The sequence below is a fragment of the Actinia tenebrosa genome, unplaced genomic scaffold, assembly GCF_029948245.1.
Source record: "Actinia tenebrosa isolate PJP-AT-01 unplaced genomic scaffold, QUT_ActTen_1.0 PGA_scaffold0__85_contigs__length_37466705, whole genome shotgun sequence".
Taxonomy (NCBI): Eukaryota; Metazoa; Cnidaria; class Anthozoa; order Actiniaria; family Actiniidae; genus Actinia; species Actinia tenebrosa.
In genome coordinates, this window is record NW_028292569.1 from 3,130,189 (window position 1) to 3,143,047 (window position 12,859).

The window sequence follows — 12,859 nt, forward strand, 5'->3', positions numbered from 1 at the left end:
TTTTCTTGATAAATAGATCAACGCAAAGAAAATGGGCGTGCACGCCAAGTCAGTCCTTGACCAAACACGCAAACTAAACGAGATCAATGCCATCAAAACGATCGGTGTGACAGTGGTGGTTTTCTTCGTGTTTTACCTACCAGGTACTGTATACGGTGTCATGGAAAGGGTGGGTTCAATTTCTTCCACCAAGACCTCATGGTTTGGGTTCGCTGCCTACTGTTGTCTGTTTCTTCCTGGTCTACTGAATCCGTTCATCTATGCTATTCGAACAAGGCGTTTCCGCAGAGCTTTGGAGTGCTTGCTCAAAGATCCATTCGGCAGCAGTGAAATAACTCAGTGAGCAGATCCAGTTTTCAAAGACAAGTCGATACAACAGATAATTAGACTGCGTACTAACCAATCAAATCTCTCAATAATCGACATCTAAAAACCCATGAACGTGTCATTTTATAACATTTAACACCGACCAGTCAGAAGGTCTTATTATGTAGAGAATTCGATAATGAGAAAATTAGCCTGCACATCGACGACATTTCATAGAGCAATTTATTTCCGGCGAGAGAAACTGTTCTCCTTACCAAACTTGGAACCAATTAAAACGTGCCACGATACTTCACAGGTTTCCGAACAAGAACAATACAATTAATAATAATGTCCAACATGTTACTATTTAATAGTGCTTTCGGGTTAAGATTAATAGATCCTAGGGAACGTCAAGCTCTTATTGTAAATTGAATTTTATTTTAATTTTATTTCAAACATTTCAAAATTTATTTAATTTTTTTACTATTCTGTAGTATACATCTGTATTATTTAGTGTTTGCTCGAGGTTTGCGCATAATTGCGCACAGTCCACCGGGCAGTGCTGATATAGCCAACATGAATTATAACAAACGTCGAAAAACAAATTGCACGGATTATTTCCCTCTCGACCCCAGAACCCTGTCATTTTATACTTACTACGCATGCTCGAATGATTGCCAGAGTCCCAAGCAGGAGACCCTAACGCACGGTAGCGAGAAATCAGATTTGAATATTGTAACTAGAGTGTGCGCTCCCTAATTTGACGATATTTTTTTCAATTCTCGGGAAAAAAATTCTTTAATATGGCTTTCAGGTTTACAGCTGCATTGCCATGTGGTTTTCAATCACGAGAAATATTCTGACCAATCACAGCTCTTGAAATTCTAGGGTTTCCCACAGTCTTTAATATTTTGACGTGCATGCGCAGTGCATGCATAGTATGAGTGACAAGGCCCTGGGGTCAAGGTATTCTCCTACGCAGCCGCTATTAGAATCGTCACGCAACGCTCACTCCCCTAAGTACTTAGGGGAGTGAGCATTGCGTGACGAAACTAATAGCGACTGCTTAAGAGACTAGGCCTTGTTTACTTGAAGTTTACAATGTGGTCTCAGCTCTTCACCGGAAGACAGTGACTATCACTGATACCTTGACAAGAGTTTAATCTAACAGCATTGGATACTTAGAATAATACGCAATTTGATAATTACTTATCAGTGATCATCCTGCTTTCGAAAAAGAAACATTCAATGAATGCACTTTCAAAAATCCGCATGAATAGAAAAAAAATAGGTTGGTCTTCCTGTGATGTCACAGGAAGACCACCGGCACTATATGATAATAAAGTGGCTTTTTAAAAGAAGAAGCTTACCGTCTTGGTCTCCCTGTGTTACTTTAGACCGCATGCAAAGTTCTTGAATATTTGTACATTTAAATTTCGTTGGCTATATATTAAGACTATATGGATTATACTTTGGCTGGATCGTGTGTTGCCATTCCTAAACCCAGGTCTCCCTCGTTAAGGTCGGATACGTCATGAGGCAAGACGAAACTGTCGCTCGATGGTCGGATCATGATCTCTTCATTGCGACGGAAGGTAAGCTCTCCTTCAATGTTCACCAGGTCTTCATCGCTACTAAGATCTCCTTCTCTCCTCTGTAAAAGAAAACATGAAGTGAATGGAAGTGGATGGGTAAAAGTAAAAGTGGATGGGACTCTGGTTGCGCAGAGCATAAAAAAAGTTAAGATGAGTTGTTTTGACGCCGTAACCTTGTCATATGTCTCCACGTTTCTTTTTTGTTTCGCATTTCCAGAAGGCAGTCGACTTTTTGTTTAATAATTTTCTCTTTTAGTTGGCCATTTTCACATACTTTCTTACAGTATTTCCTTTCTTCCCATTCTTATCTACCTACCCGTCTACCTACCCGTCTACCACCCAACTCACCCACTCACCCACCCACCTACCAGCCAACTCGAACATTTGTCACTGACCTTTGGCTCAGGCTTCCTCTTGTCCAGAAATCTTGCTAACGGTGCGCAACAAGCTGGTAACGCATCTTTCAAAGGGGGACCAACTCCAGTAAAGAGTGGCTTCATATACGTACGAAAATGTCAAGGAACATCAAATATCATCAAGAATTAGTTAATTAAGGGCCCTGAAAAACGGCCCAACATTTGACCCAACAATTTGTTGTGTCGTGAAAAACCGGCATGACAAACAAGCGCAACATTCATTCAAAATAAAAAATCTCATCCAAACATCGTCAAACTATGGCAAACAGTTCTATCATTTGACCCAAAAAATGCGTGTCAAAAACTGAGTAAAATGTTTGGCCGTTTGTCAGGAGCCTAACTCACATTGACATTTCAAAAACCTGGTGTTCGCGTGACAAATGTTCAACCTCTCAATCATTTTTGTCGAAAGTAAATTGACGATCTCACCCATATAATGAACATAACAAAATCCTTTCGTTTGTACAGACAGAAGAGAACCATTGTTTGGGATCCCTTTGGTGCAAATAGCCACCTACCCTCCCCACCAAAGCCTTTACAAAAGGATATTTGATATCGAAGTCGTACCATAATCTAAAGATCCAGGCTCGTTCATATTGAGCATTCTGGGGCCTTAGATCGCTATCTGATTCCTCCTGTCAAAAAAAAGTATGCATTTACGTTAAAACACCTCGATGATGAATGATTCCTTGTGTACAGAGAAAGAAAATACGTATGTTGGTACTGTACTCATGCTGGATCAGTACTCTGTCAGTTTCTGTGCAGTATTGATGGGTTGCAAGCATTCTCAAGAGAGTTAAAAGACAAAAGCATGGCGGCCATTGTAATGCCTTTAACAATGGATGTTAATAAGATATCTTTTGTTAAGTGGCACCAACGCTCCCCCGAGAGGCCGCGATGATGTAACGTGCAATGGAAGAATTAAAAAAAGAAATCTGTTATAAACTAGAAATATTATGATCTGTAAGACGTGATTAAAATTAGTGATTTTTTTTGCCAGATATCGCACGATATCGATCGTGGATTAGTCGATATCGGGACTTCGCGAAACAGTGAGATTTGATGAGATATGGCAATGTTTGGGGAAATATCGTAATAGTGGTTGTCATCCTCGGGAACCCAGAGGTAACATAATGTCGCTCGTATCTCACTATCAGAAAAAATACTTTTTTTCTTTTCTGGTAGCGAGAAACCAGCGACAGAATTGTACTCCTGGGTTACCGAGGATAAGTGGTTGTGATTTAGTCGACAGATAGTCTCCAACGCAGCCGCTATTAGCGTCGTCACGCCACGCTCACTCCTCTACTTAGGGGAGTGAGCGTTGCGTGACGACACTAATAGCGGCTGCGTTGAAAACTAGTCGACAGTCGACAGAGCGAAAAAAGAAGCTGTGACTCGTATGAAACTGGTATAGAAAAGAATGGAGTGTGTGACATTAACGAGAGTATCAGAGTATTCGAAGCATGCAAGTATTAAATGTCAATAACATTAATAAACGTTAATAATTAGAAATTAGATGATCGTGGAAGGTGGATGGGGAGGCTGTTCGTGGTAGCGCGATCAAAGCTGTTCGTTTATTATTTTCTTTATATAGTATTAAATGAATTGAATCCCATCAAACTAAAGAATTAAGAACGAAAAATTAAAATGAATTTTAAAAAACTCTTCACTATAAATATTTTAACACGTACATTTTCTCTCGGCATTGACAATAAAATAACATTACTGAGGGGGGGGAAGGGGAGGGGGAGGGGCTTCTGCCTTCTAAATTTAAGTTAAGTCCTAAGAGGGGGTCTGTAAAAAATTAGGTTTTGGAGGAGACATCTCCATCTCCCCCCCCCCCCCCCCCCCCCCCGGCATATCAAATGAACCTTCCCTTACGCCTTACGACCTTACAATTACACCATCAAACGCGTTTATATTTATGTCGTGAGTAATTGGTAATAATTTTTTTGCCATTCAAATAAGTCAATCAGGTTTATAAGATTACTTTCTCATCGATCTTTACTTTATCGCGAGTGTTTTAAACGAGTTACACCTTTTAAATATTTAATAAAACTATATTAATCATACATAGATTTTTACAGTTAAGTGGCTTTTAAGGGGGATTCCCTAATTTCTTAATATTTTTTTTATTCTTTCAAAAAAATATTCCATATGAGTTACATTAATCTGATGCCTTTAGTTATGATTAATGGGGTTCAATAGTTTGTTATATTCCGTTTATTATTTTAATACAGCTTGTGATCATTGCAACATCAACAGCCTCCCAAACAAAAGACCTACTGTTCCAACCGATATAAACTTGGGTTGTTCCTCCTCTTCTGGGTTGACACCAACTCTATTAATTAAGAAAGAAATAATGTCAATGCCTAGGAGATTCCAGAACATGCCTAGAAAATGAGAAATATATAGCCTGCTGAAGGCTACGTGCTACTTGAAATTTATCATTTTTCTCCTGTGATGAATCACTGAGTATTATGAACGTATCCTCATATTGAAACCTTCGTGCGTGACAATCAACAGATATCTTGAATGTGACTTATTCACAAGCCATTGAAAGGCTGTTACGATTGGAAGTAAATGTCTAAAAAATAGACATACAAACAGCAAAAATATTGACCAAGACTTGAAGCAAGTAGGACTGGTATGTTGGAAACTAGTGATAGATTAGTAGGAAGGGGAGGGGCAGAGTAGAGGTGTAGGGTCAAGATTCTTTGAGTCTACGTACTGGATTTTCAGGTAAGACAACACTGTCAGAGTGGATCCTCCATTGAATATGACAGTAATCAGGGTAATCACGAGCACTGTACTGAGCATCATCTGTCGAGATGTTGATTCTGTGTTTCGCATTGCTAAAGCAAATGCTACTGCTCCACGTAGACCTTCAAATAAAGCAGTGATAATTTAAAAAAAGTATCAAAATCGAAAATGCTTAAGACATTGCTACTCACATACCATGGTATAATAATTTTGAACAGATATTTTAATATTACGTCATGTCATACCATGTACATGCAATAAGTCAGTAACATACAGTCAATTCAAATAATGTTGTCGTTGACCAACTCAAGCTTACGCGACTGGACCGAAAGGAATATGGGTAAAAATCACTGAAGCGGTTAAATATTCGTTCTGAATAAATTGTTCCCGCTAGTAATAAGATAATAATGGCGAGAAACAATCCATCAAATGCACGTCTTTGGGTTTAGGGAAAGAAAAACAAAGTACTTATTATTCAGTTCACAATTTCGAAAATATGAAGACATTGAAAATGTCTCCTTCAACGCTTCCCGCTCGCCTACGAAGTTTCGTTGCTGTAAATTAGGCATAACTAGTCAGATAAAATTATGGAGTCAACTTGGCTTCAATGATTACTACCCAGAGTTCCTTTCGGTCCAGTCGCGTAGGCTTGAGTTGGTCGACGACAACATTTTTTGAATTGACTGTATATTCCCCAATCTACCAAACCTGCTTTAACATCAGATACACATTACCACACCTGGACCACAGCATACACTGCAATCCACTGATACAGTACACCTGTGATCCAAAAATGATTCATTAAAATGTAAATCATCTTACTCACCTGCAAAGACCATCATATGCTGTATATTGTAGGGTATTTTTTTGTGTCTTTTTAAGTTTAAAAGGAAAGACAATGGATAAATGTTGAGCAGACGACCAAGTAATATACCAAGCTAAAGTGTGTCAAGGAATTTCCAACATGAAATGAATAATTATCATTCTGTCTTAATTACTAGTACTATTGTACAAGGACTCAGCCTAGCCCAGTCTTTGATCAGCCTAGAATGGACTACTTGATGATATGGTGGCCTGGATTGTGTACGAATGTGTTCTTTTATTTTATTAAGGTCCATTGTATAGTAAGGAAAGTAGGCACTACGAACAATACAAGTTGATTTTAATACAGGTTTTGGTTGAATAGCACAAACACACAAACAAGACTAAGAACTCAAACAAGACTAAGAACTCAAAACTGGAGTAATGAAACCAAATAATAGCCTTTGTTTTTAGATGAAAGGATACAAATGACACACAAATAAAGTCTGGTTTCCAAACATGGTTTTCAAAAGTAAACACTGCCAGACCGATGTATGAAAATATAAAACTTTCTGCTAAGAAATTTAAAAGACCAAAAATCTGCAGAACAACACAACACAAACATTAACAATAGACCTCCTTGGGTTGGGTCTAATGTTTCCCATTTCAGATCATGTGTCATTCTCTTGAGAATAAGATTCTTTGTTTGAGTTGTATCCATATTCATGTGTCTTCTCATGCACAACCGAGTGCAACTGTTAAACAAAGAAATGATACTCTAGGGAATGACACATGGTCTGAAATGGGAAAACATTGAGAAACAAGAAAAGTATTGAGATATGTGAACTTCTTTTTCCTGATAAGATAATGAAAATGTGTGCTGTGAAAAGATTGCTCTTCATTGGATAGGACAAAGTGATTTCAATGATATTAGGCTACAGTAGTTTCTAGTTAAAAAAGAAAAAAAAGAGAAGGGTAAGGTAGGGTAGGGTAGGAAAAGGGAAGGGTAACTACTAGAGCAGCGCAGGGCGGGGTAGAGCAGGGCAGGGCAGGGCAGGGCAGGGCAGGGCAGGGCAGGGCAGGGCAGGGCAGAGCAGAGCAGAGCAGAGCAGAGCAGAGCAGAGCAGAGCAGAGCAGAGCAGAGCAGAGCAGAGCAGAGCAGAGCAGAGCAGAGGTCAAATTAAATAAAAATTTCCCATATTTCTTACTTGTTTGGTGTTATGCTTGGATTCATCAGAAAGATTATTATAGGTATAATGAGCCTGTGAGATACCACAAAACAGAACTGCTACTATGCCTGTGTCAAAAAATAAAATTAAAAATTATCAGATGCTTCTGTCACGGGTGATGGGCTTCCTGTGGTTTTTACTTTTCCAAGGATGTAAAGCTTTATTGTTAAAGTGTATATGACACGAAAACATTTCATCGTTTAAAATGTATAGTTTGTTAATAATGATAAATATATCGTAATAAAATTTGTTTCAAAAGCTTAATTCTTGAGATATGTGAGAAAATTAAGCCCAATTTGTGACGTCATTTTGTTGACACGTACTCTACATTCGGTAGTAACGCACTAAATATAAATTGTAATTCATATAAAATAACAACAAAAGGCATATTCTATTAAACTTCATTTGATAGCTTACGTAGTACTCTTCAAATGTTGGGGAACTGAAAAGTGTACTACATGAAATTAAGATTCTGCATTCAAACAAATTTCATGTATTTGCAACTAAATCTGGAGACTTGTAAACAAAATGACGTCATAACTTGTGCTAAATTTTCTTGAATTTCTAGAGAAATACGTTTTTGAAACAAATTTAACTGTGATATTCTTATTCATGCCAATAGAATACACATTTTTAACATTAAAATGTTTTCGTGTCATATGCACTTTAAATATTCTATACATACCAGTAAGTCCTGCAGCTTCAGCCATTAAGAAAGTTGACCAAGATAATAGAAAGAATAATGCTGTTTCCAACATAGGAAATTCAGATAGATTTGTCAATTTTGTTGTCTATATATTTGTTAGAGTCAAGGAATATGTATCAGACTTGCTAGGATGCTTATAATGGTTTCTTCAAGGGCTATAAAATTTATCTAGGGCTTAGAATGGGGATGAAGCAATACTCTGCTACCTTTGAGCAACAGATTTACTGTATGTTAGGAGTGGGAAGGGAGGTGCGGGGGGTAGAAATCTTACAGAGTTTTTTTCATATCATGCAAAATTTTTACCTGTAAGTTCCTTATTGGAATTTTGTTTTCATTGCTACTAGTAAAAAAATAGGTAAGGTAACAACTTATTATTTTTTATTGACAGAAGTCAAAAAACAAATTTAATTTGTTTGGCTTGCAGCCACCGAGTTCGCATCATACTCAAGGATGCTGTATTTTGTTCACGCAAAAACTATAAGTTTATAATCCAGTGGTGACTTTGCATGAAAGCTGCAATAGTAGAGTGTTTGATGAAAGGCAAAGTAAAGGATACAAGTGCTGTGACTAAACCCATTGCAAAACCAAGGAAAAAAGAACCTGAGAAAACTCCAATAAAAATACCAACTGATCCAAAGAACCTGTCAATCTGGAACTCCCCGCCTGTACTGTCAAGTAAGTACGACTCTACTGATCTGCAATGGAAGTAAAATAATAAATATGTGTAGTCCAAGAAATTATCCATACTCCCCTCTGTGAAGAAAGTTTTTAAAGACCTCCCTCCTAACCCTGGAAATTCCAATTTTCTTCCATACCAACTAATAACGTAATGATGAAAAGGTAAATTATACACCGTGAAAAGATGAAAAAACGACAAAGGACTAGCGTCCGAAACGGCAGTAATTTTTTTCATCTTTTCACGGTGTATAATTTACCTTTTCGTCATTACTGTTTCATTAGAAACACAGACGCAGCTCACACTAGTTTTTAGCTAGTTATATCTTTGTATAACTAATAACGTAATTTTGTTCTTTCTCTGAAATAAATGAATGGGTGAATGAATGAATAAAGGAGGATAAATAATAATATCAATTAATTATCAATTTAACACACCTGAACAGCACAATGGCTACTGCATCATTCATCACACTTTCTCCAAACACCAATGCATAAAGATCAACATCAACATGTAAATCATGAAAGATGGCCAACACTGTCACTGTTTTACAAAGAGAACAAGTTATACATTTGAGCCTATTCTCTTTCTCTACCAATTCAAGTGATCATACTCCAACGAAGGACTAACGTCTGAAAAGTCAGTTTCACAAAGCTTTTTACGGTGATTCAATTTATCCACAAGTTTCTGCTGTTTTATTCAGAAACACTGACACAGTCCATGCTAGTACTCTACTAGTTATCACTACTTGATCATACAAAGGTTTGCAGTATCAGAGTATATGGGTGCAAAATCTGGAAAAGGAACTAAACTTACCAGGATCTGTTGCTGATATAAGAGAACCAAACAACAAACATTCCAGGAAGTCAAAGTCTTTATAACGGTTGAATATCATCTTATATGCATAAACTGTCAACCTATAGCAACAATGTCATAAAGAATATTGCTCAAAACTGTAAATCTGTCTTAGAATCAATGCATTCTCAAGGTACATTAAGAAAAAAATGGATAACTCCTAAACAAATCTTATGAATTCAAGTTTGTTGGTCAGACATTCTGTATTTCATTGGGATGGGCACTCAAGCATAGCCAGGATTGGTGTATTAAATTGTATGGCATCAACTTACCCAAACACACCACAAGATATTGTTGTTCCAGCAAATGCATATGCTAGGATTGCTCCAATATTCCTAAAAAAGAAACGCTAGGGGGGAAAAACAAGCTAATTTACCACTGCTTTTATTACATGGTAAATATGTAAATAATGTCTCAATATTTTGTACTTAGCACTTGGTAGTCAGACATTAAAAGAAGCTGTATTGGGTATGTTTGATATTTATAATTGATGGAAGACTATTTGCTGGCTTAGAAGTGTACACTTGTGTCTGACAGTGACGCATAGCAATGAAATCAGTGAAAAGTGGAATGTTCTTGCTATCACACCAATACAATGAACTCTATTGTTTGAATATGAACTTGAGGTAGAATTAGGATTTAAGTGTTTTAAAGCTGACCTTTTTCATATCATATCCTGCATAGAATATAATTGGAGGTAAAAGCACATAAAAGAAGATTTCTGGATCAAACACAGCCTGCAGAAACAAAGAAAAAATACTCAGGTACGAGGTACTGGTCTGAGTAACAGTCGTGAACAAAAATGCTCTTAAATTGCAAGTCAAGGGCAAGCATTGTTCCATTACCATATTGTCCTAACAAAATTACCTTTGTTGCAAAGAGTAGAAAAAGCTTCTACTTTTACATGTTATGTCATTAGAACCAAGTTGGTACCATTTAACAAAAGTTTTCTCATTAGTACCCATTGTTAATTGCATCAATATGGCAACTATGTTTTTATTTTTTTGCTTCACTCTTGGGAATACTTGCAACCCAGCAATAGTAATCATGTCTTTTGCTCCAGTTTACCTGTCATTGCAGCCATGTTGGTGCCATTTAACAAAAGTTTTTTCATTAGCATCCATTGTTAATTGCACCAAGATGGCCACTATGTTGTTTTTTTTTTTGCCTCTCTTGGGAAATGCTTGCAGCCCAGCAATAGTATCATACCTTTTGCTCCAGTTCGCCTGCACTTTTGTTTTTAGATAACCGTCCATTAAGTGTGTAGGAGTATGTGCTTCCATTGTCAACCGTAACCCAAATAGTCTCCTCAGGTGATGGTATTGTGCAGTTTACGGGATAGGCTTTCTTGTGGATACCACCAGCATATTTTATAACACAACCTATTACCATTCCTGTAAAAAAAGGAAGAAAATAATTATTTATTAGTTCAATTTCCCTTTTAAAGTTTTATGGCTAGTTTGTGCCCCTGACAAATGAAATGACAAATCAGTCTTCCTTCTAACACATCTTTATCTAGATTTGCTACAAGTCATCCACTTTTTTCATCTCCATGCCCATGGACAGAGAATTTGCCGAAGAGAAAGCATATTATGAGCAACGGAGTCACAAGTGAGCGACTTGTTTCCCTATGCTGCAATTTCTGATTCCGATTGGATTTCCGTTTCACATCAAAAATGTTCATATTGGCTGTTTGATATAATTTGGGGGCATGCCTTGCCAGGACCTCAAGTCCCTTTGCCCGCCCCTCATTACGCTTGTTTGCTTCAGTATTCATTTTTTTTGTTTCTCTTTTGTTGTTACAACTAAAGCGTGATGAAAGCCTTTAAATAAATATATAATTTATTTGCACCCTGTAAAACCCATCAGAAAATTCGGCGCAAAGTAGAGATAAAAAGTACTCAATCCCACCAGTTAGAAAAGAGAGCAGAGGACTTTTAGAAAGTCTAATCTTTACCCACCCCTACTGCAACCCACTTCAAATCCTTACACATATGGTAATTAAAATACTAAGCTCTACAACAAAACTTATTCCAAAAACATCAAAGTATTTCAGAGTTGGTCTACATCAAAATTAAGGCAAGTATGAGTAAATTCCATTTTTCTTATGCTATTATCTAACTCTCATAAGGCTTTTATAAACCTCAACTTTTTTATAGGGAATAATATTAATATTATATAAAATACCATATGATATAAAAGGAACTCGACAAAAGGCGCGATCTTCGAACTTTATCTAAACATCACGCGAGTCTAGCCATTTCGAGACGTCACAGTAAGGTACTATACGTAAGTATAACCTTACATGACCACGGATGTCAGGGAAATACCGTTTAATATCCAATAGCACGATAGAAATCATTTATGGAGAGGTCTATCTTGCATTGATTTATCCAGCAACTATTTTGGAGAGTCACAACTCGATATTACGACTCTTTATAGAGTCTTAGAGAATACTTATAAAATACATGTGAAGTATTTGTAGAATTTTGAATGGGTCAAATCAAGGAAAAACATTATAGTCTACTCGTTTCTGTACTTCGAGCAGCCAAGGGGCTTCGCCAAGTCAATAGACGAGTCAACCTCGAGGTATTTTAGTTGCTGCCTTACCATAGATCATGCAGACACCGGTCTCGTGGAGAAAACGGAACCTTTTGACTTTAAACAACCAGACTGTCAAGACGGTGGCGATGAGAAGCACCATCACCAATAGCAAAAGACCAGTGTCTAGTTTAGTGTATCTGGATTCTCGCTTTGAAGCCTCTTCTTCTACTTTCTTTTCATTATCCATCTCGGCTTGTGTTTTGCCGATATATGCCATAAAACCAAGCAAGATCTGAACAAGGAACTTGATCCTGTCAGCCATGTTGGTTGGCATTGGAAAGCTACAGTCCCAGACTCTCGCTCATGTACTTCAAGGGTTCCCACTCGTGTCCTTAGTGGTATGATATGTATGAAGTTTCGGGTCAACTAGCTGCTGTTATTTCAAAGGCATCAATTTATCATATTTTCCGACTATACTATGATATGCTTGATTTGTCATTAGTTGCGAAGCCATTTCAAGACCTTGCAGTGAAAATGGTTAGAACTGATACGCAATGACGTCATAGTTTCAGTCCAACTGACCCCTGAAAAATTCCATTTGATCAAAGTTTGGGGATCGATAGTCTTCCCAGTATAGTAGCGGCTCAGTAGCCGTTTTAAGGCTGCGTTCATAATTTATGGAAGAGGGAGGGGGGGGGGGCAGGTGAAAATTTGAAATGTTCAGAATAATTCTTAACAACCCCCTTCTTAAAGTCATGCAAAAAAAATACGGTCCCCCCGAAGCAAGGCTTGTAGTTTCTTCCAACAATTGTGCATCCCGTCCCCCCATTTTTTCTGATAAAAATTTGCCCATCCAACCTATTTCCTACCTAACTCTTTTCCCGATCCCCCCTCAATTTTACCTGCCCCCCCCCCCCCCCCCCCCCCCGCCATACATTATGAACGTAGCCTTAGTGTCGGTCCGATAC

At 37.6% G+C, this 12,859-nt stretch overlaps 1 protein-coding gene across 2 annotated transcripts; it reads right to left on the reverse strand.

Moving 5' to 3' along the window:
- Positions 1-722: 722 nt before the first annotated feature.
- On the reverse strand, positions 723-12,394 carry LOC116291813 (sodium/hydrogen exchanger 6). Of its 2 annotated transcripts, none has more exons than XM_031699027.2 (16): positions 11,958-12,394; positions 10,557-10,741; positions 10,007-10,084; positions 9,620-9,696; positions 9,309-9,409; positions 8,930-9,035; positions 8,373-8,511; positions 7,796-7,901; positions 7,090-7,178; positions 6,368-6,481; positions 5,907-6,018; positions 5,049-5,202; positions 4,604-4,658; positions 2,867-2,952; positions 2,297-2,405; positions 723-1,960 (listed from the first exon to the last, which is right to left on the reverse strand). In XM_031699027.2, exons 1-16 carry the CDS (start codon positions 12,223-12,225, stop codon positions 1,772-1,774), a joined length of 1,968 nt encoding a protein of 655 aa, XP_031554887.2. In that variant the 5' UTR covers positions 12,226-12,394; the 3' UTR covers positions 723-1,771. The 2 variants fall into 2 exon arrangements, with proteins under 2 accessions (XP_031554887.2, XP_031554888.2); XM_031699028.2 differs by having other exon boundaries at positions 4,613-4,658; positions 11,958-12,393.
- Between the last annotated feature and the right edge of the window lie 465 nt (positions 12,395-12,859).